Here is a 22,406-nt window from a genome sequence, read left to right as displayed (position 1 = left end):
TTAATGTATCAGGTCTGTGTTTAACTACTGATAGTTTGAGATCTCCCAAATGGTTTTTTTCCTCCCCCCAATATATATATTTTCCCACAGAGAAGCTAAGAGGTTTGGCAGAGCAGAATGGAATTAGAATCTTCTCTCATTGTGTTTATAAAATCAGGAAATGTTGACTTTTTTATATGTAAAGCACAGTTTTAAAATGAACTTTTCTGTGGGAACTGCCATTTCATAATAGACAAATATCTGCTTGAGAGACTAAGTAAAAAAACAAAAAACTCAGTTCATCTATTTTCTATTGAATTACAAGAGTAACCAATTTGAGAGGCAGACAAGGCAGCACCAGTAGAAACATGGATCAGCAATGAATGGACAAAATAGGTTAGACATCATTTATCACATACACATATACATACCATTAGCAATACAGCAAGGAAAAATGAAAGAAAGCAACTGGAGTTGACTTCACTAGGAGTGTACTTTTTATATACATACAGTACATCTGAAAATGCCAGTTACATATTGGTATAAAAATATGTTCTGTTACTTCCCCAAATTGGCAAAACCAATGCCTTCAGAAAGACCCCACACAAGTTTATTATAAAGAAAAGTGATCGCTCCTTTATTGTGTGTGACAGAGATGAGTTAGGGAGCTTCCGGGAGCCTGTTTCAGTGCTGGGATGGGGGAAATGTCAGTTGCAGGCTTCTAGGAGAGGAAACCATGGAAAACATGCAATGGATGTTCAATATAATTGCATAGGAGAATTTCACCTAGCTCTTACTATCCTACCCAAGTCTAACCACCTTCAGAGCAACAGTATATGACATCAGGAATTACTTAGGCAATGGCTACTATAGCTAAGGATTCTGAGAACTGACACCCAGCATATCTGGAGAATTAGATGTAGAAGACTGAATTTAGGACATGGTGGTGTGTTCAGCTGGACTAACAAAAGCAGCTCTACACCATGCTCTCTGTAATTGTGTCTGACACTGCACTTTTGTTCTTCTACTGAACCTATCCCAATGCCTTGTGACTTTTTCAATGTCAATATGTGTACCTGGTTCTGGTTTACAGGCATTCTTCAAATGTGCAAATGTTGTTGCAAGAGATGTAGTTCTACTTTCCCCTCCCTATGTTCACTTCTGTGCACTGGACAATGCTTAAGAGAATATAGACTGCAGCCTTGGTGAATTCTCACATGCCACTGTACAATATGTGCAATATTCTCAACAGTACAAAATGTGTAGACTTGAAGATAAAATTTTGAATTATGCAAACAGCAAGCGACCGGTTCCTTTGAAAGGAATCCTTAACTTCCGCAACTATTCCATAAGGCTTTTCATGCTTGTACATTAGTCTGGCAGCTGAACCTATGGTGCATGATCTTTACATTCAATGGGGTGTATAGGAGGCAAGCGCAACGATAAAAGTCTTGACATTCTAATTAGGCTCCAATATTAAGTTACATGACTCAGTCTTTATAATGGTCTCAATGAAACTGAAGGGCATAAGGCAGATTAGTAGATGTTGGGTCATGCAGAAGGCTGATACAAGACTTAGATTCAAATCAATTTTTTCCCTAGCTCAGCAATCATGGACAGCCACCTTCATGATTGTGTACCTAGATGCAATTTGCTGAGAAAGTCTCATATAAAATATTAGTGTCTATCCTGGATAAACTATTTTAAATTAGCCTATATTTGAATGCTCACTATATGTTACTGCATATAATGTGGAGAAAAAACTGTTATATTTCAAAGCAGCATGAACTAAGATGACTACTTCAGTTTACTAAGCAAATCTTCCAGAAAATTTTACTAACTTTAGATGAGTTCCATTCAATAACTTATTAAGAGCAACTATTAAAAGTTATTTTTCAACTAAAGATTTTTTTTTAATCCAAGGGGTTTGTTTTTTTTGGGGGGGGGGGCTAGTACAGTGGTTTTCACCAGGAAGCCTAAGACTGCCATCTGCTGTCCATTTAATTATACAACAGCCTTATTTATTCTAATATGAATAAAGGAGTCTTATGCACCAATCAGAAATGAAATTGTACTTTAACTAGAATCTCAAATAAATTCAGATATGACAGCGTGTTTCCTCATCAACTTCCTCACCCAGAGTAGAAGCAGGGGAGCCATTTTCAGTGTAACACATAAAAATAAAGGTTTTGATTATTAGCAAACACTGAAGCTTATTAAATGCCCTCTTCAAAGACCCCCACCCCCAACCCACAACCCTTTTCTGCATGCCTTAAATACAAGTTACTTTAAGGAATTTCTATGCATGCCCAAAAATATGCATTTTACAGCATATTATGGTGTTAAATTATTATTGATATAGACAAGTATTAGTTTTATTCCTCTTAATTTCTCTTAGTCGCTTGACCAACTTGAATTATTGATTTAAGGCACTCACTCCACAAAAATGTTATTTCTGGCCTGAGATTGCTCTTTTTTTTCTTTTTCTTTTTTTTTTAGAAAAAATTGCATTGCAGATAATCATCCTGATCAAACTAAAAACATTTCTAAAATTGGGAAAAATTAAGTACATTATATACACAACCAAATTTTTGTTTTAAATTACAACCTACTTGTTTTCAATTTTTTTTTTAAAAAAACACTAATTAAAGTCTACTTAAATACTGTAAAGTTTTAAATATCATAATAATATTTTCAGTAAACTACTACATATCTACCAGTCTATTGGCCCCTTTGAAAGAAATACTTTATTTAAATTTTGCATATATACCGGTAGTAACATATTCCAAAACAGATCTTCTATGCCACATAAATAAGTATATTTCTGTCCTTGCTTCAAAAACCTTCATATGTTTAAATTATTGAAGCAAACAGCTATGTCTTGCTTCTCTTTCGTAATAACTTTTTAAAAAATTGTTCATTGTTATTTTCACTGGTAAAATATAACTGTATTTCCAGAATACATAATGGACCATTAGTTTTTTTTTTAATATGTTAACTTCTGAACTTTACAGTAAAAGTTAAAAGGAATTTCTTGTAGAAAGTCTCATGGAATGTGTATTTTATAGAGTTGAGCTTGGTTTATATTAATACGAAGTGAAAAATTCTTTGAACAAACCAGAGAATGTGCGCCATTCAAAATTTCAAAGTGCAAGTGAGTGTTTGTGAAACTCTTATTCAAGGCAACTGGCCAACATTTTGCTAGAAACTCTGTGTAGTCCAAACACCACGGCAGGTAGGTTTGCTTCAGCTTGGATCAACTGTGCCCATCCAAAATTCAGAATCCACAATGTTCCATGACAGGCAACCTGAGAGAGGTGATTCTTCCATCCATCCTCTGGAGATTTATTTTTGAGAAATTCTGCATCAAGCCCAGAAACAGTAAGCATGCCTGCTCTCGTAATTTGGCAGGAAAGAAGGGGAAGAGAAGTCCCTAGTGCACTAGAGTAACTAAAAAATAGAAACTGGGACTGTCCCCTGTCTTCTGGACTCAGCACCAATGGCGTAAGACAGTACTCAGGCAGAATTGCTCTCCGCTGAACACTTCTGCAACTCCAAGATAATCTGTTTCCTTTCCTCTTACAAATCTCCATCTGCAGGCGGTTGACACAACTGGTAGATTCTGTAAAAATGTGAAGAAGAAGACACTTAAGGACAAAGTGGCAGACCAAAGTAAACCAAATTGTTTTAAAACAACCGTGTTCAATGTCTTGCCCTCCAGACCTTAAGACTCCAATAACTTTCATAAATTCCCACAAGCTGGTGGAGAAATTAGGAATTAGGGAATTGTAGTCCACAATATCTGAAGACAATATGCATATTTGTTTACTTGTTTTATTTATCACTGGACATATGAGATTGTGCAACTCAACATGACTTTGGGTGGTGTACAACAAAAAAAGCAAACTACAAATCTAAAATGAGCCACTTAAATGCACACAATGTATAAACATACATAAACATAAATCATAGACTAAAAAATGGCGTCCTGCACCATAATAAACTAAGAGGGGACTCCATTCAAGGGGCCACCAAATGCCTGGAGTAAAAGTCAGGTCGTGTTTGAGATAGGGGTGTGTTAAATTACCTCCATTAAAGATATAGGTGATTAAAAGTAAACTTTAATTCACCAATGAAATGTAAAGATTCCTTTGAATGCTCCTTTTTCCTCTGGAAAAGAGCGAAATGATATGAACATGCAAAACTAATTCATGTTGATGAGGTAAATAGACCATTTTGTTTCAGCAGCTGCCTGGTAGTTAAGAGCAGGTTTTTCTGATTTCAACTATGCCCAAAGGTGCTTTTTCAAAAGGCAACTGGATTTTCTTTGTTTTTCCTTGAAGATGTTTCACTTCATCTGAACTGAACTGAAGAAGCTCTTTGGATAAGAAGCAAAACGTCTTCAAGGAAAAACAAAGAAAATCCAGTTGCCTTTTGAAAAAGCACCTTTAGGACAACCATGACCTGGATGACTGAGAATTTCCACAGACATTTACTTCAACTACCGTATACTTTATTTATTTATTTTTATTTATTTATTTATTTATTTATTTATTTTATTGGATTTATATACCGCCCTTCTCCCAAAGGACTCTGGGCGGTGTACAGGGCAGTTAAAACACAATATACAAAGTTAAAAATAAATTAAATTAAATTAGCCCCAACAAATAAATCACATTCTAAAAATTTAAAATTCCAATCCCTCAGTCCAGGCCGGCAAGCTCAAATAACCAAGTTTTCAGGTCGCGACGAAAGGAGCAAAGGTCGGGAGCCGTCTGGAGCTCAACAGGGAGCTGGTTCCAGAGGGCAGGCACACCCAGAGAGAATGCTCTCCCCCTGGGGGCCGCCAGTCAGCATTCCCTGGCCGACGGCACCCTGAGGAGGCCCTCTCTGTGGGAGCGCACAGGACGATGGGAAGTTAAACGCCGGCAGAAGGTGCTCCCGTAAATAATCCGGACCCATGCCATTTAGGGCTTTATAAGTCATCACCAGCACCTTGAATCTCACCCGGAGGGCAACTGGAAGCCAATGCAGCTCGCCGAGCAGAGGTGTTATATGAGAGTATCCGGAGACCCCCATCACCACTCGCGCAGCCGCGTTCTGCACCAGTTGGAGCCTCCGAGTGGTCCTCAAGGGCAGCCCCATGTAGAGAGCATTGTCAATCTGAGTAGTCAATCTGAGAAATACGCCAGCAACAAACCCAACTGAGCCCCAGGGCCACATCTCAGGAGGAGCGACTCACACCCGAGTATCTGAACAACGGTAGCCTTCCGCGGGCATAAGGTCTCCCTTACAACCACCGCAACACCCCCACCCCTTCCCTGAGCCCGGGGCTGGTGAAGCACATGGAAACCTGGTGGGCAAAGTTCAGTCAGAGGGACACCTCCCTCTGGACCCAACCAGGTCTCTGTAATGCAAGCCAGATCCGCACGCTCCTCTTCAACCAACTCTCGAATAAGAGGTGCCTTATTAACTACTGATGTGGCATTAAAATACACCAGCCTGAGATCAGGGGCCTGCTCATCCCCGCTCCCGGAAACACGGGACAAATCCGGGGGGTTGGACCGCGCCACCGCTTGAAGACAGCGGGGGCGCGCTCCCGAATGTTGATACGGCCCCCCGTGCAGCCACCTGCTGCCATTCTCAATCGTCGTGGGGATCCACAACCCCACCCTCCACTCCAAAATACTACTCTGCCTTTGAGATACAGCCAATGTCTGCTATGACTTGCTAACAGACAATAGCAAAATGGGCTGAAAAGGTATACTGAAAATTCAGACAAAATAGGGAGAAGGGAATGTTGTATCTTCAGAGTGACAACACAAGCCAGCTTCTCAGATTTCCTAGTTATGGTGATGAACTTTAAAAAAGTTTGCAATTTCTTCTTTTTTGTAATAATTTTATTGAAACTTTTTAATAGGCATAGTAAAAATAAATGCAAATTAAAATAAAAATTTAAAGAAAAATTTTAAAAATTCAAGAGAAAGAAAGAAAAGGAGAAAAAAGGAAAAAGAAACAAAGACGCTAATAAAGAAATGGCTTTCAACATTCAGCATACTGAGCCCTAATATAACTTTTCACCCTTTTTAAAAAAAAACACTTCTCCTTCCTATAACATAACACATATTTATATATGCAATCCAGAAATCTTCATCTATTTAGTCCTGGTTCAGTAATATCCATTAAAAATTACTACTCATTTCAAACAGATTATTTATCCCTGATCAAACAGTCCAACTTTATATTCCTTCCTTCTGTGTTTAATAATTGTAGCTTTTAAATCATTCCAGTGGTGTCTCAGGATTTGATCTTTCATCAATACTTTCCGTTCCTAAAGTTTTTTCAGATTCTTTAAAAGAGCCAAGGTGGCACAATGGTTAGAATGCAGTACTGCAGGCTAACTCTGCTCATTGCCAGGAGCTCAAACCTCACCAGCTCAAGGTTGAATCAGCCTTCCATTCTTGCGAGGTCAGTAAAAATGATGACCCACGTTGGAGTGGTATATATAAGACGTGCTATTGCTACTGAACCTAACTACCTACCGGGGTGCAGACTGTGGCATCTGATCCATCACTTTCAGGTTTTTTGCAGAGATTTCAACCCTTGGTCCCTAAAGAAAAACATACAAGAATAGTTGCATATGTAGAAATACATTATTTTCATTTGAAAAATCTATTCATAGCCATAAAACAGCTCTGGAAAAGAGGGAGCTGGCAGCCTAGTTTTATTTGCTTGCTTAAGATGAAAAGTCTTCAGTATGTTTTGCAGCTACAGTGAGTGACAATATCACAGCACACTAACAAGTGTCCTGAGTGGGTGCATAGGCATATTCTGCACACTGCACTTCTCTCTTGAAACAAAGGATGGAGAACTTGTGGTTATTCAGATGTTGCTTCCCTTCCACTTTGCAAAATCCCTATCAGTAGGGCCAATAATAAAGGATGCTCAAAACTGTAATTTGCTAACATCTGGGAAAGCAAAACCTTTCTATCTTGCTTAAAGCAAGACAGGTTTGTACATAGTTATCATAAGCATGCCATTTTTATTACCTTTTGTATCATGAAATGATGTGGATATTCTGCATATAAAAATTTTGAGCAGTGCATACAAATATTCAGTGTCCTATTTGGAAATTTATGGTTGCTAATATTATTTATTGACTGCTACATTAATACTCACTTGCTTTCTCATTATGTCTGTTGCCTGCATAATACACTTGGGCAAGAGTCCATGACTTCGAGCCAATATTGCTGCTTGTTCCAATGACACACAAAGTGTGCTCCTAATAGTATAATATAATAAAAAATAACATTGCATTCAGAAACTCAAAACTTGGTCAGAAAAGCTGATTTACCCCCTTCCATAGATATCCATAACCAGTAGGCTGCCACCTGCCCCACCACTCACAGAGCACCCTTCAAAACATGTCACCAAATTACACATTTGGAATGTCATAGGGGTAAAATGATCGAATATTACATTTATGCATTTACTAAATATTATATAATTTTAATTATCTCCTCATTTCCATTAAATTCTGTTACCTTTGGGCTTGTTGCAGTCCCTACCAATTCTTTGCCCTGGTCCCACTCATGCTGTCTTGTTCTTGCCTACTTTAGGGAATATGACCCTAAGGATACCACGGAAAGACCAAGTGTGGGATATGACCTGAAAAGCTTTGTTCATCCTGCTCTACATATTTTCCTATAAAAAGGTAAAGGTTTCCCTGTCAGTCGTGTCCGACTCCAGGGCACAGTGCTCATCTCCATTTCTTGGCCGAGGGAGCCAGTGTTGTCTGAAGACAATTTTCATGGTCACGTGGCCAACATGGCTATATGCCAAAGGCGCAGAGAATGCCATTACCTTCCCACCAACGTGGTAACTATTAATCTACTTGCATTTGCAAGCTTTCGAACTGCTAGGTGGGCAGGAGCTGTGGCAGGCAAGGAGCTCTGGTCTCGAACCCAGGCTGGCAAGTTCAGAGTCTTGACCCATCTGTGCCCCCACATTTTCCTGCAAGTTTACTCTAATGCACAGGACATACATCTGAGAAGAACTCAGAAGATATGGACAAGGACAGTTAATGTTTGCACATCACTCTTTATCCGACTCCTTTCTGAATTTTCACCTTTGCATCCCGGTGCCACACATTACCACCTGGCAGGCTCCAAGACGGTAGCAGAATTCAGAAGATATAGGCAGCAGTCCAGCCCCTGCAACATAATTACTAGAGTACCCAGACTGATTGCCTTTTGTGCTGACAAAAGATTTCATTAGTCTGCAAAGCTCCTGCATTGCATTGATGGGCCGAATGAGCTGCAAAAGAACAGAAAACAGTACAACTTAGTCCCTTTTCTTTCTGAAAGTTGTATCCGTGTGATCCCTTATGACAGTAACTATTCAGTATTATTGTTGCTATTATTTTGTGCCTTCAAGTGACTGTTGGCAACTAGATAAAAAGTCTGTGCAATTCTAGGAGTTTCTAAATTAGAATACAAGACCAGCTTTGGTGCAGTGGTTAAGGCATCTGTTTTAGACTGTGAGTTCTAGTCCTGCCTTAGGCATAAAGCCAGAAGGGTGACCTTGGGCCAGGCACTCTTTCTCAGCCCTAGGAAGGAGGCAATAGCAAATCACTTCCAAAATCTTGCCAGGAAAACTGCAAGGACTAATCCAGTCAATTGTCAGGAGTCAAAACTGATGTGAAGGTACAAAATAAATAAATGAATAGAATACAGATGCTAGCCTATTGAGAACTGAGACTGCATGGAACATTATGCTGGAGCTCTTCGTTTAATTGAAGAGAAAGCAGTCATAGGAGAAAATAGTGATTTGAACAAATATTTATGGTATAATGATTTGAATCTTTGTCTGTACAATAAGGTCCCAATCCTAATTATTCTTTAAAGCGGAGTCTAGATCTGGCAAGGGAGAAAAAAAACCTGCAAGGTTAAAAAGTTTGCATTCTCTAGATTTACTTTATGGTGGTACCAACTCCAAAGGACAACCCAGATCAGGATTATGAAGTGAAAAGTGGAAGATCATTTTACTCATGCACTAGAAAAAATAGACAGGCCACAAATAATATTGGAACTTCAGTAGATGAGAAGCCCCAACTTTCTTCTTAACAGTTGAAGTAGCAGCCTCTCCCAATTTCCACTTTGGCAAACAACTACTGTAAGTATATGGGCAGAAGGTTTCTATACCTGATGAATTTTCACAGCTGCGGTGTTCGAATCTGTAGGCAAGTTAGATCGTTCAAGGTAAAATGTCCTGAAATTAAACAATAATTAGCTTAAAGGTAAAGGTTTCCCCGCACATGCGTGCTAGTCATTTCCAACTCTAGGGGCCAGTGCTCATCTCTGTTTCAAAGCCGAAAAGCCAGCACTTGTCCGAGGACGTCTCCGTGGTCATGTGGCTGGCATGACTAGACACCAAAGGTGCATGGAACACTGTTACCTTCCCACCGTAGTGGTCCCTATTTTTTCTACTTGCATTTTTACGTGCTTTCGAACTGCTAGGTTGGCAGAAGCTGGGACGAGTAACAGGCGCTCACTCTGTTACGCGGCACTCGGGATTTGACCCGCCAAACTGCCGACCATCTGATCGACAAGCTCAGCGTCCTAACCCACTGAGCCACCGCGTCCCTAATAATTAGCTTAGAATTATGTAATTTTAAGCACCCTTATAAAGTATTTTAATCTCCAAAAGGAACCAGGCCACGCATGACTTAACTATACTTGGATGGTCCAAAAATTAAGGACAAATTAAAAATTAGTCAGATTTCCAATTCCAGTTCTTCTGCAATTATAAAAGTCCCATGCAAATTATGAAGTGAGCTCACTACTTTCTTCTCTCTTGCTCCTTTTCACTCTCATCTCAAAATCTAGCAACCAGCTTTGATGGTATATTTCCAATTCCGACCTTGCATTGACCTCTTTCTTTCTTTCTTTCTTTGATCCCTCTCTCTCCTACATATTATTAAAATTCAAAATAAAACTTGAAAGGAATTCCAAGTTGTATGAATTCCAAGTGAAATAGTCAATTTTTAGCATCAAAATAAAGCTTCACTAATAGAAACTATCATGTACAATGGTATGGATGCATTTTTAAAGAATTTTGATTCAGTTGCCAAGGCTATTTACAATCAGATTTCTTTTGATGCTATAGTACCTGAGCTTGTGATAATACTGTTGCACCTTCTCAAGAGAGTAGGAATTGATTTGATGCTGAAGCTCCTCCTGAGATGACCCATTCGGTAGGACTTGGCCCTCCAGATTTTCAAGGGCTATAAATATTTTAATGAAAAGTTTAAAGCAACTTTTAACAATTCTTATATATTTATATCTATTATAACCATTATTCAACAAGAAGGGTGAAATTTCTTTTGAATTAATTTGGATCTATTTATTGATTAATTTTGTATACTGCCCATCTCGCTATTGAGCAACACTTACCAATCTCATCTTGCTATCTATCTTATTCTGTTTAATCTTGCCAAGAAGGGTGATGTGTGAGGTAAAACAAAAAGTGATGCTTACTCATAGAGTGGGGGGGGGGGGGAAGAAGAGCAAAGGACTTCGTAATTGTCTTGACATCATCAATGATGTGAACTGTGTAGTTCTTTATGTCATGATGCAAGTAACACAAGTTACATAGCTTGTGTCATTTGCATAATGTTGTCATGATGAACATGATGTCACTGGATTGACCAGGCGCCTATGTGTGCTGGTGATGAAATAAAGTCTTGGAGAAATGTAAGAACAACACACTGAATTTATTAACAAATTATAATCCTTTTCTTTATATATCTTACCTCTGTGTAAATAGGATTTTCTATAAACAAATAAGCAAGCAAGCTAACTAATGCACGATAGATAGATAGATAGATAGATAGATAGATAGATAGATAGATAGATAGATAGATAGATAGATAGATAGATAGATAGATAATATCATGGAATCATCAGCCTGGTTGTACCCATTTTTTTCTATCAGTTCTGAGGGTTTAAGTTGGTCATTTGTGTGAAGGTTGGCCATTTGTGTGTAAGTTAGCCATTTTGGCATTCAGGGAGTTTAAGATTAAAAATGTCTGCAAAAATTATCCTGCCTATTCCAGAGGTTCTAAATAATTGTTGGAATTATATGCATCATGCCCAATTGCAAATATTGCACCTATACAATTAAAAATGAGTCTACAATCATTATTTAAATTTTAAACAACTGGTCCAAAGGACCAATCACTGATTCCATTAAATTTGTGGAAAACATTTTCTAGTATCTCCTTTCTATCTGCCTTGACTGGGCTTAAAAATGTGAAATTATTTGTCTATTTAACATCCACTAACTTGACCTTCATCAAGATTTCAGTTCAACTATGGTAGGAGCTGAATATAAATGAATGAATGAACGAAAGAATGAGAGAAAAGGATTTCACTTGTACCTTTTGTAAAGAGCACTGCGTGCAGTTTCAGACTTCCTCCGTTCTGAAATCGGGTAGGTAGTTTAGAAAAGTAGTAACTATCCAGGAATAAGGTCACTTTCAAAACTTGCCGATTTCCCTCCACGTGATAAAAGACATGAGTATCTGGAGGAATCAAGGAAAAAGACATTCCAAATCACGGGGAAAACATTAACACAAGATAATCGACAGGAGGAAACTGCAAGAATGAAACCCACTCGTAGGTTTTAATTTTTATTTTTTTGACACTGCTCTTAATCGAGGGTGTGCAATGTCTGTTGAATTAAGAGTTGCAAAAGGTACATATTAGAAAATAAGAGGTTTTGCAGCTTCTATTGAAATTCCAGTCTCTGTGAACTTAGGCAATAGAATGCATTATTTTACAGTTCAAACAAATACAGAGTCATAGGAAAAATTCAAGGGAGTCCATGAAACTCACTTGCTACGAAACACTCATCCAGCTGCTTGAAATAAAAGGCAACCTTATCCAGCTCTGAAAGAGTGGCCTGGATATCTTCTAGCATGGTTCGCTCTTCTTTCTAAGGGAGAAAGAAATAGGACAAAAAGATTGCAAGAGGGGACAGATACAGGTTGTTCTCAGCTTATGACCAGTCGCTTAGGACCATCTGAAGCGATGATGCACTAAAAAAAGAAGCTATTTATGCCTCCTCCTTAAAGTTACAACTGCTGTATAGGCACATCTGCAGTCATGTGATCACATTGCAAGTGCTTACAGCCTCCAATGATCATGTGACCATGATTTACTACAGTGTCTGCCGTTTTCTGGCAAAAAATGGCAAAAAAAAGTCCAGTGAATACACAGAATCGGCTTAACAATCATGTGGTTCACTTAACAACCACATGGTTTGTTTAACGATCACTGTAAAAATGGTCATAAAATTGAGTCTGGTCACACAGTGCCTCAATTTAGGACTGTAGTAACTTATGATTGAAATGCCAAGTTTTACTGTTGTAATTTGAGGACTGTACACAAAACATTCTCTTCATAAGAACTGGAGTTATAAAAAGGACAATAGATGCCTTCCCCAAACCCAGGCATCAAAAGCTGGTTGTAAGTGTGACTAAAACCATATCTAAATCTTTCATTCTCTGAAATTTACTGTTGTTGTTTTTTTAAATGTGAGCTTGCATCTCTACCATACATTGTCCTTCCTATGCCTCATATATTTAGCATACATTGTCCATCACAGGTCTCATATCTTTCTCATCTGGGCTTTCATAAGGTATATTAAAAATTTATGAGCAACGAGGACTTGAACTTTCAAATGAATATGAAAAAAATGTTGTTATATATCTGGTATATTTCCTTGTTTCAAATACATTCAATGCAATGCAAGAGGCAGTTTCTCACCAGTAGAGGACAGAATACTTCAACACTTCACACTATTAGTTATCATTTACAGCTAATACTCTATATAGCACTAATATGTAGCTAACTTTTTTTAAAAAATAGCAATGAATGTCTACTTTTCTTGCTTTTATCTTGGCTTTAGAAGAAGCCAAGAAGATAAAAGTCTTGCACATGTAACATAGTTATGCAGAAAATAGAATATGGAGAGGTACAGCTTGTCACTTAAAGGGGGAGAAAAGCCTGAGTAGATAAATATGTTGTACTGTTTGAAGAATTAAAATACTGGTCTGCTTATTCAGTATTGTTTGCAATGATTGCCAGTAGTGATTAGAAATATCTTCCCTGACAGATTTTCTTCTTGCATGCAAAGCATGCTCTCAAGCAAGGAACTGCATTTTACTAATTTTCTCTTAATTATTAAAAGAACAAACATGAAGCTATACTACTCTGTCCGAGTAGTATGCACAACATACAAACTCAGTTTCTCTCTTCTTATACATATTAAGATAACATGTACATACCTAGACCTCTTGGATCCCTTCACATTATTGCCCAAAATAGCTTCTCCTATACTGCATATAGGAAAACTTGACATTTGGCTGCATGGTTTACCATGGGCTGAAAGGGTGCTCAACTCACTAGGTTGAGATTTTGCACATATATCCCAGTCACACCAGAAACCAGGCTGGGAAGGTGTGCATGGGGTTTGAATTGTTATGTTCAATGCAAATGCTACAACACTGCAAACAAAAGCAGTTGCATTTCCTCAGCCTTTGCAAATATATTTAGGTCAGAAGATGAGTAATGAAAGAACTGCCTAGTTCCTTATTTTGGTTTTCTGTGTCTGAGGAAATGGTATTCTAGACTTACCACACTGGGAGACAGCAAGGACTGGTAGTTGAGTAACACTCCTGTGGCTGCTATCTGCTCTAGCCATTTTTTACTGGCTTCCCGACTGCTTTCTTCATACTCTCCGTTATTATTGTATCGATAGTTGAGCGCTCCCAGTAACTGCTCTGAAAATGTGCAAACAGCTGCCACCAGGGCCTGGCAGAAAATTACATCTCGTCTCACTTGCAATTGTGTATCTGGAAGAAGAGAGACAAGAATTGGGATCAACTGGCTATTGCTACTGCATGTGTGACTTGTGCTTCATGCCCCAAGGGCGGTTCTGGCTTTTCTTATTCAAGGCAGCCCATATGATACTGATGATATTTGGGCAAAAGTTTATTCCCCCGCCTCGAGGATTTATTCTCCTCTCCTCGCCCCAGAGGAATGCAGAGTTTTTCACAAGGCCATCAAGCAGATTAGGTTGCATAGAGATGTCCACATTAATCACTAATTCTGAAAATAATGGCTTAATGCAGGAGTCTTCAAACTTGGCCCTTTTATGACTCGTGGACTTCAACTCCCAGAATTCCTCAGCTAGTGTGCGTAGTTGAGGAATTCTGGGAGTTGAAGTCCTCAAGTCAGAAAAGGGCCAAGTTTGAAGACCCCTGGCTTAATGCTTTGTTTCCCCTGAAATAGAATGAAAATAATCTTTAAACAGAATGTCTCTTAACACTGTTCAGGTGCTCAGCTGCAATGGATATCAAGGTGCTACTTAGGCCATTGGCCATGAGGTAGGTGACAGGGTATTGAATTCATAGGCAATGTAGAGTCTCCTAGCAAGAAGGATGAAAGGAAGCTTGGGAAAAGTTCTCTGCAACAGAGGACAAGTCAGGAGTAAGCAAAAGTGAGAAAGGATGTTTTACCTGTGCATTTCAGCAAAGCCAACAGGAGCTGATTCTTTCCATCTAGAAAAGAAAAATAAAGTAGAATTTAATCATATCTTCCTTAACTGAAATGACAAGGCATGCTCAGTATCTTATTGATAGATGCTGGAGCTGAAGCAGAGTTGGAAAGAGAACACTATAATCAAGTAAAGGGAAATTGTACTCTATATTCAAGCCCATAATGAACGTCCTGGAAACCATAAACTATTAATGTCTAGAGACTGCAAAGACTGATGCCAACAGTATCCATAAAATTTACAGATGAAGGGGCCATAGCTCTCTAATAGAATACATTTTTGGAATTAGCAAATGCTAATGAATATGAATATTTTCAAATAGAGCAGGTGTTGCATGAGAAGCAGGGGAACCAACTTTTAGTCCTCTATTAGTCATACTCATTGAGTAACTATGGGCCAGTTGCTCTCTCTCAGTCCAACCTACCTCACAGAGATGATGCTATGGTTTTGAACTGTAGTTTTTGTATCTCTTTACTCTCCTACCATCGGGTAGGAGATATAGGAGTATAGCCAGCCGTACCAACAGGCTGAAAAACAGCTTTTATCTGTGGGCTGTTAGGCTTTTGAATGGGATATAATCTCTGTGAACTTATGCAGAATTGACTTGGGAGGCCGGTGTGTGGTGTAGTTGGTTCACATGGTGTGGTAGGATGGAGGGTTTGTTGTCACTGTGTGTTGGGGGGAGAGAACACGGGGAGAGGCTCAGCTAATCTCAATGTACACATGTTGTACTTTGACAATAAAGGTTTATATCATTATTATTATTATTATTATTATTATTATTATTATTATTATTATTATTATTATTATTATTATTATTATTATTATTATTATTATTAGGCTTAGACATAAGTGCATAATAAACAAAAATACTAAAATTGATTCCCACATCAATCGACTAAGAAATAATATGGCAATTCCTGTTTTCTGTTCCTAAGATTCACTTTCACTTTCTAGTTAGAAAGAACTTAACAGCATTTTTCCAATATTTATTCAGCTACTCTACTCCTTCTGATCCCAGCCTTCTCTACTACTTTCTTTATAATATGGAAATTTTTAACAGCTCTTTTCCAGCTTTCCATTCACAAACCTTCCACATATTTTTGAATGGTATCAACAAGATTTTTAATGCGAAGTGGGAGGTTCCAGGGATCTTCCTGTATGCTGATCTGAATCTTGTTCCTGCTGCGAATAGTGGTTTCTTCTTTTTGCTTAAATTCTGCAGAACAAGAAAAGATTTCAGTTCCGACAATAATACAATACCAAAGTGGTTCAGAATAGCAGCTAATTACATCCTGTGCCAATCTCTGCTAAGCTAATTTAACAATCACTCATCGGTTTTGATAATATTTTTACTGAACTTAATAAATATTATCAAGTAATTAAATAGCATAAATCCAAGATACATAGAGAAAAAAATACTAAAAAACAGAAGAGACAGGGTCTGTACACACACAAATTTATTGTATATATATTACCATATTAAACTCTATTGCTATTGAGATGAACTATAAAATATATCCAAATTTGATTGAACTGGGGTTCTTGCCTCTGAAATTTCATTATTTTAACTTTGTATTTTTTTCTATTGAATCCACATTTCTTTTGTTATATTATCTATGTATCATTACATAATTATATTATCTAGACCACGTGACCATGTCACATGACGTCATGCAACATATGGGAGCTTTTTCGCCATTGCCAGCAATGAGGTAGGCGTGGTTTCCCTATGACGAATCCGGCCCATGGGCTGGCAGTTTGATACCCCTGATCTAGACATACTCAATTGCTCAACACAGATTACATTATCTGTACTGAACAACTATTATTTTATTTGCAAAAGCTAAATAACTTAAGCTTGAGTGTTGGTCAGATCACAAGAACACAAAAGCAGAACCAACTTAAAGCAAAGGTCAGCATTCCTTGAAAATCTGAAGAAAGACCAAACCACTACCATCCTTCTAGCAGACAAAGGCCAAACCAGAGTTATCAGAGTAACTTCCAATTACTTTTCCAAATATTGGAAAGGTTGTCCAAAAAATGTCTCTTTGGTTTCTGATGATCATGCAATTAAACTGTACCTTATTATATAAAATTTTTGGTAAGACAAATACCATTTACAAAACAAGAACTAAATGTTTAAATCTATCTAAAGAACTTAGGGCTATTGAAAATTTATTAATTTTACTAATTTGTATAATATTAAATAATTTCCTGATGGGATAGATATATTTCAATTTGGAATGAACCTGGAATGATTTATATGAATTATTTTAGTTATACCACTTTTAAACAATTAGCTAACTCTTTAGTATAGAGTTTATAGTCTTTATTAAGAAGTAAAATGGGCCTGTAAGATACCATTTCACTTTTGAGGATTTTTACCCAGTTTAAGAATTAGAATCAACTTGGGCTGTTTCTAAGACTCTGGTAACCCTGATACAAAATATTGCATAAAAGTAGAAAATTGGATATTAAGACCTCTTTAAATACTTTTAAAATCCCCTGACAATCCATTAGGGCCTGAAGATTTTCATTTTTTAATTCTTTTAAAGACTTCATAGATTTCTGAAATAGATAAAGATGATTCTATATGTTATATGGCCTTTGGAGCTAGTTCTGGGAATTCTAATTCCTTTAAATATTATTTTTATGAGATGGATTATTGATGGAATATAGTTGGTGAAAAGAAAATTGAATTCTTTATTTATAACTTCAGTTTTAATCATTATTTGGCCACTGCTGTCTTAAAGTCCACTATTTTTTCCCATAGCTTTTTTTAGTGTATTTGCCAGCAATATAGAACTACTATTATCGTCTTTGTAGTATCTTTGCTTAGCATAAATAATTTGAGAGGAGATTCTGTCAGTCTTCAAATCATGTAACTCTCTCATTTTACTTTCTAGCTATGTACAAATAATGGATTATTTAATTTTCCTATGATTTGCTAGTATACTGTTAATTTTTGAATAAAGTTTAGCTGCCTTTTGTGTGATATTTCTTTTAAATATGCTCATCTGATTTATACATTCTCCTCTTAATACTGCCTTCCCCATCTTGGTGTTTTACACAAAGACACAGACACAAACACACACATACAGAAGGAAAGGAAGAAACAGAGCCAGACAGACTATATGCCAGAGAAATTATCTCAATCTGTTAACAATTGAGGGGAATAAAGAAATTATATCATGTTATTTAAGAAACACCAATTTTCTTGAGCCAGGCAAGATTACCTTGCAAAGTGTGATCTATTGGGAAATGTTTGGTTTCTTCAAAAGCTTTGCTTATTACTGGTCCTTTGAGAAGGACATTGATAGCATCCACCTGCAAAGAAGCACAAATAATAATAATGATGATGATGATGATGATGATGATGACGACGATGTTGTTGTTGTTGTTGGAAGGGACCTTGGAGGTCATCTAGTCCAACCCCCTGCTCTGGCAGGAAACCCTATATCATTTTGAACAAATGGCTGGCCAGTCTCTTCTTAAAAACTTCCAGTGTTGGAGCATTCACAACCTCTGGAGGCAGGTTGTTCCACTAGTTAATTGTTCTAACTGTCAGGAAATTTCTCCTTAGTTCTAGGTTGCTTCTCTCCTTGATTAGTTTCCATCCGTTGCTTTTTGTCCTGCCTACCGGCGCTTTGGAGAATAGCTTGACTCCCTCTTCTTTGTGGCAGCTCCTGAGATATTGGAAAACTGCTATCATGTCCCCCTCGTCCTTCTCTTCAATAAACTAGACATACCCAATTTCAGCAGCCATTCCTTATATATTTTAGTCTCCAGTCCCCTAATCATCTTTGTTGCTCTTTGTATTCTTTCTAGAGTCTCAACATCCTTTTTACATCGTGGTGACCAAAACTGGATGCAGTATTCCAAGTGTGGCCTTACGAAGACATTGTAAAGTGGTATTAATACTTCACGTGATCTTGATTCTATCCCTATGTTAATACAGCATAGCACTGTGTTGGCTTTTTTGGCAGCTGCAGCACACTCCTGGCTCGTATTTAAGTGATTATGCACTAGGACTCCGAGATCAGTAAATAAGCAGTCAATCATGCATTAATATTACATTACGCCACTGAGATATTAGTAATTGACTACAAAACTGACTTGCAATTTTACAGTTCAATTTCTGCAGGTATTCCACCAAGTCATTAACAGGCTAGAAACTGGAAGACGAAGGATTCTAGGCCTGCCTTAGGTACGAAAGCCAATTGGGCGACTTTGGGTGAATCACTCATTCTCAGCTCAACTCAAAATTGTCGTTGTGGGAAAAATGGGAGGAGGAAGGAGTATTAGGCATGCTTGCTGCCTTGAGCTCTTTTTAAAAATAATAAACACGAGATAAAAAGTACTTAAGTACATAAATTCTAGAAGTGATGAAAGGTTCATGATCAAACCCAGAAAGTGAGCCATAACATTTCTTTCAAACATTTTTTTCTCTTACATAGAAGAAAAGAGGAACATAACAAAAAGCTCTGGTTTATGACCTCATTGAGTTCTAGGAAGAGTCAGTCTAGTGCAGTGTTTTTCAACCTTTTTTGGGCAAAGGCTCACTTGTTTCATGAAAAAAATCACGAGGCACTCCACCATTAGAAAATGTTAAAAAATTTAACTCTGTGCCTATATTGACTATATATAAAGTAATTCTCTTGAATAGGAATCAAATAAACACAAAGAAAGTATTTTATAATTACTTTTCAATTTTTCCCACGGCACACCAGGCAACATCTCGCGGCACACTAGTGTGCCGCGGAACAGTGGTTGAAAAACACTGGTCTAGTGTCCCATTTAATTATTGCCTGATAACGTTTTAGCTTAGATCTTACTTCCCTAGAACTCTCACCTGAATTAATGAGATGGGTGGCAAATACATTTGATAAACAAAACAAACTTTATGATTGGCTAAAATTAGCAAATTGGCTGGTTTAGCTGACTTTAAAATGTTGATTAAACTGCCATAGTTATTGGCTATCTAAATTAAAGGAAGTGTTTTCCTGAAGGCCAGGTCCTGATGACATTAGGAAAAAAAACCCACAGTGTTTTCATGCCATGACTATGAAATTCCAAAGGAGTGCTAACTAATATTAGAAGCCATATGCTACATTAGATAACTCTTTGTGGCTTGAATGACAGAATATCTAATCTAACCCTCCTCCAGAATCTGCTAATATAACCTCCACTAGACTAACTGTGCAATCATAAAAAGGTACAATCTCTTTACCTGGTTAAAAAGATGTTCAAGGCAGCCATGAAGTTTGTCTTGTTTGTCTGATGGTATTCTCATATCACTGGGAAGTTCATCACCTGAGACAAAACTTTGATCTTTATTAACTTCACAAGCACACACTGATCTTTAAATTTGCTATTTTTTCTTTCTCTTTCATCCTCAATAGTTTTTTCCACTCCTTGTTCTTTTCCCTTCATATTTCCATCCACCTATACAATTTCTAGCTTCTCATGAATTCCCCAGCTTCCTCTGAGTTCTTAGACATGATCTCTTCCTAACAAAGCAAATCTATAAGATTCATTTACTGAAAAGCAAAAAAAAATATTTGTATTGATTGGAAACATAATTCTGCCTCATTTCTAAAAATGTTTTTGGAACAAATTGTATGAGCTGAAATAGGGAGATTTCATCAAATATCCTACAGTTAGTTAAAGCACCTAATTAATAGGGCTGCTGAAACTCCTTTCCACAATCTCTGGATACGTAACTATGTGCCAAATTTAAGTGGCATGACTCCTGGAAACTGATGGCATTACTCATAGCATTTTGAGAAATAAAATACATGAAAATTATACAAAGCTGTAGGTCCTCAGTTTGAGCCCTAGATGTGCTAGTATGTGGACAGAACATTTGCTTGGCAGCCTATACTCATTACAACCATTTAATTCTTTACTTTTTTAACTATTGAATCTGCTAAGCAGGAATGATTAAATTTATCATTGTACATATATGGAAGATATCAGGATTGTGAATTGTCTCTAACCCTTGTTGAATACTTCAGCACAGCATTTACTTTGTTGTTGTTAGTTGCGAAGTCGTGTCCGACCCATCGCGACCCTATGGACAACGTTCCTCCAGGCCTTCCTGTCCTCTACCATCTTCTGGAGTCCATTTAAGCTCACACCTACTGCTTCAGTGACTCCATCCAGCCACCACATTCTCTGTTGTCCCCTTCTTCTATTGCCCTCAATCTTTCCCAGCATTAGGCTCTTCTCCAGTGACTCCTTCCTTCTCATTAGGTGGCCAAAGTATTTGAGTTTTAGCTTCAGGATCTGGCCTTCTAAAGAGCAGTCAGGGTTGATCTCCTCTAGGACTGACTGGTTTGATCGCCTTGCAGTCCAAGGGACTCGCAGGAGTCTTCTCCAGCACCATAGTTCAAAGGCCTCAATTCTTTGGCGCTCAGCCTTTTTTATGGTCCAACTTTCACTGCCATACATTGCAACTGGAAAGACCATAGCCTTGACTATACACACTTTTGTTGACAGGGTGATGTCTCTGCTTTTTAGTGTGCTGTCTAGATTTGCCATGGCTTTCCTCCTGAGGAGCAAGCGTCTTTTAATTTCTTGCCTACAGTCCCCATCTGCAGTGATCTTGGAGCCCAGGAAAATAAAATCTGTCACTACCTCCATTTCTTCCCCATCTATTTGCCAGGAATTGAGAGGGCCGGATGCCATGATCTTGGTTTTCTTAATGTCAAGTTTCAAGCCAACTTTTGCACTCTCCTTCTTCACTCGCAACAAGAGCATTTACTTACCCGATCCCATTTCATCACTGCCTAAATAAGAGCTGTTACTCCGGACACTGGTATAGGAAAGAACCGAATCCCTGTTGCTGTTACATTCACTGGAAAGAAAAAAAATATGGATATAATATATAGCTTTGAGAGAGAAGGAAACATAGACAGTACTCGTTCCTTTCTATCTTATCCTTGGCCCAAGAATTATGACTCTGCTTACAAAATTCTATGAAGAGAATAGTAAATTTTTTAAAATGGAACTTTTGTGTATCATACTTTGTCTTCTATTGATGAAGGTGCATTGCAGAATTAGCACATTACCCTTGATGAGAATGGCTAAAGATGATAAAGATTCAACATTAAATCTGTCATGGTTCTTCATGAACTTTATAAACTATGTCTTGTAAGAACCAATTAATATAAGCAATATGATAAAAATCATATTTATCTGAAGAACCATTCATCTCTTTTTATATGAATGAAAATTCTTGCCATATGCAATTGGACTTACTTCTCAGTAATATATATTCCACAAATATCAGAATAATAGAGTTGGAAGGGACACTGGAGGTCTTCTAGTCCAACCCCTTGCTTAACCAGGAGAGGCTACAACATTCCAAACAAGTGGCTGTCCAGTCTGTTCTTGAAAGCCCCCAATGATGGAGCAGCTATAACCTAACCAGAAATTAGAAAGAATGAAAACTGTCTTCCCTGATCATCCTCCTGGGATGGTGACTCTTTGAAAAGAATATCTCCTTTAAAATAACTTTCCACTTATAATGTTTCATTCCCCAAAACATCTCTTTCTCCCATTTCTAAACAGGATACAACATACAGGCAGAAAGAGCCAAATATGTATACAAGAAATTAAGGGTATAGTAATATATAGCCTGTCAATAACTCTATTCATTCTTGTAAACTTCACATATCTCATCTCCAATTTCAAAGCTATCAAAACATATTTAATTTATTCTTCAACAATTGTTCTGCAAGAAGTATGTTTAACTCTTTATGTGTCAAGTAGATTTTTCATTTCAGCTTTCATTTCTG

The 22,406-nt window shown here is 37.6% G+C and overlaps 1 protein-coding gene across 1 annotated transcript in view; it reads right to left on the bottom strand.

The window, feature by feature from the left end:
- Positions 1-380: 380 nt before the first annotated feature.
- Positions 381-22,406, bottom strand: part of PREX1 (phosphatidylinositol-3,4,5-trisphosphate dependent Rac exchange factor 1) — a 220,742-nt gene continuing 198,716 nt past the window's right edge. The window contains exons 27-40 of the mRNA XM_081323900.1: positions 21,375-21,463; positions 19,835-19,917; positions 17,841-17,931; positions 15,692-15,820; positions 14,564-14,605; positions 13,680-13,897; positions 11,877-11,976; positions 11,420-11,563; positions 10,150-10,264; positions 9,183-9,249; positions 8,108-8,295; positions 7,159-7,261; positions 6,522-6,589; positions 381-3,601 (exon numbers count right to left, since the gene is read on the bottom strand). Coding sequence (XP_081180026.1) covers positions 3,559-3,601; positions 6,522-6,589; positions 7,159-7,261; positions 8,108-8,295; positions 9,183-9,249; positions 10,150-10,264; positions 11,420-11,563; positions 11,877-11,976; positions 13,680-13,897; positions 14,564-14,605; positions 15,692-15,820; positions 17,841-17,931; positions 19,835-19,917; positions 21,375-21,463 — 1,480 coding nt within the window. The 3' untranslated portion in view covers positions 381-3,558. The remainder of the gene's footprint in view (positions 3,602-6,521; positions 6,590-7,158; positions 7,262-8,107; positions 8,296-9,182; positions 9,250-10,149; positions 10,265-11,419; positions 11,564-11,876; positions 11,977-13,679; positions 13,898-14,563; positions 14,606-15,691; positions 15,821-17,840; positions 17,932-19,834; positions 19,918-21,374; positions 21,464-22,406) is intronic.

The sequence above is a fragment of the Vipera berus genome (genome assembly GCF_964194415.1).
Source record: "Vipera berus genome assembly, chromosome: 3".
NCBI lineage: Eukaryota > Metazoa > Chordata > Lepidosauria > Squamata > Viperidae > Vipera > Vipera berus.
Note: the sequence above shows the minus strand (reverse complement) of the source record. Positions and strands in the feature narration are given on the sequence as shown.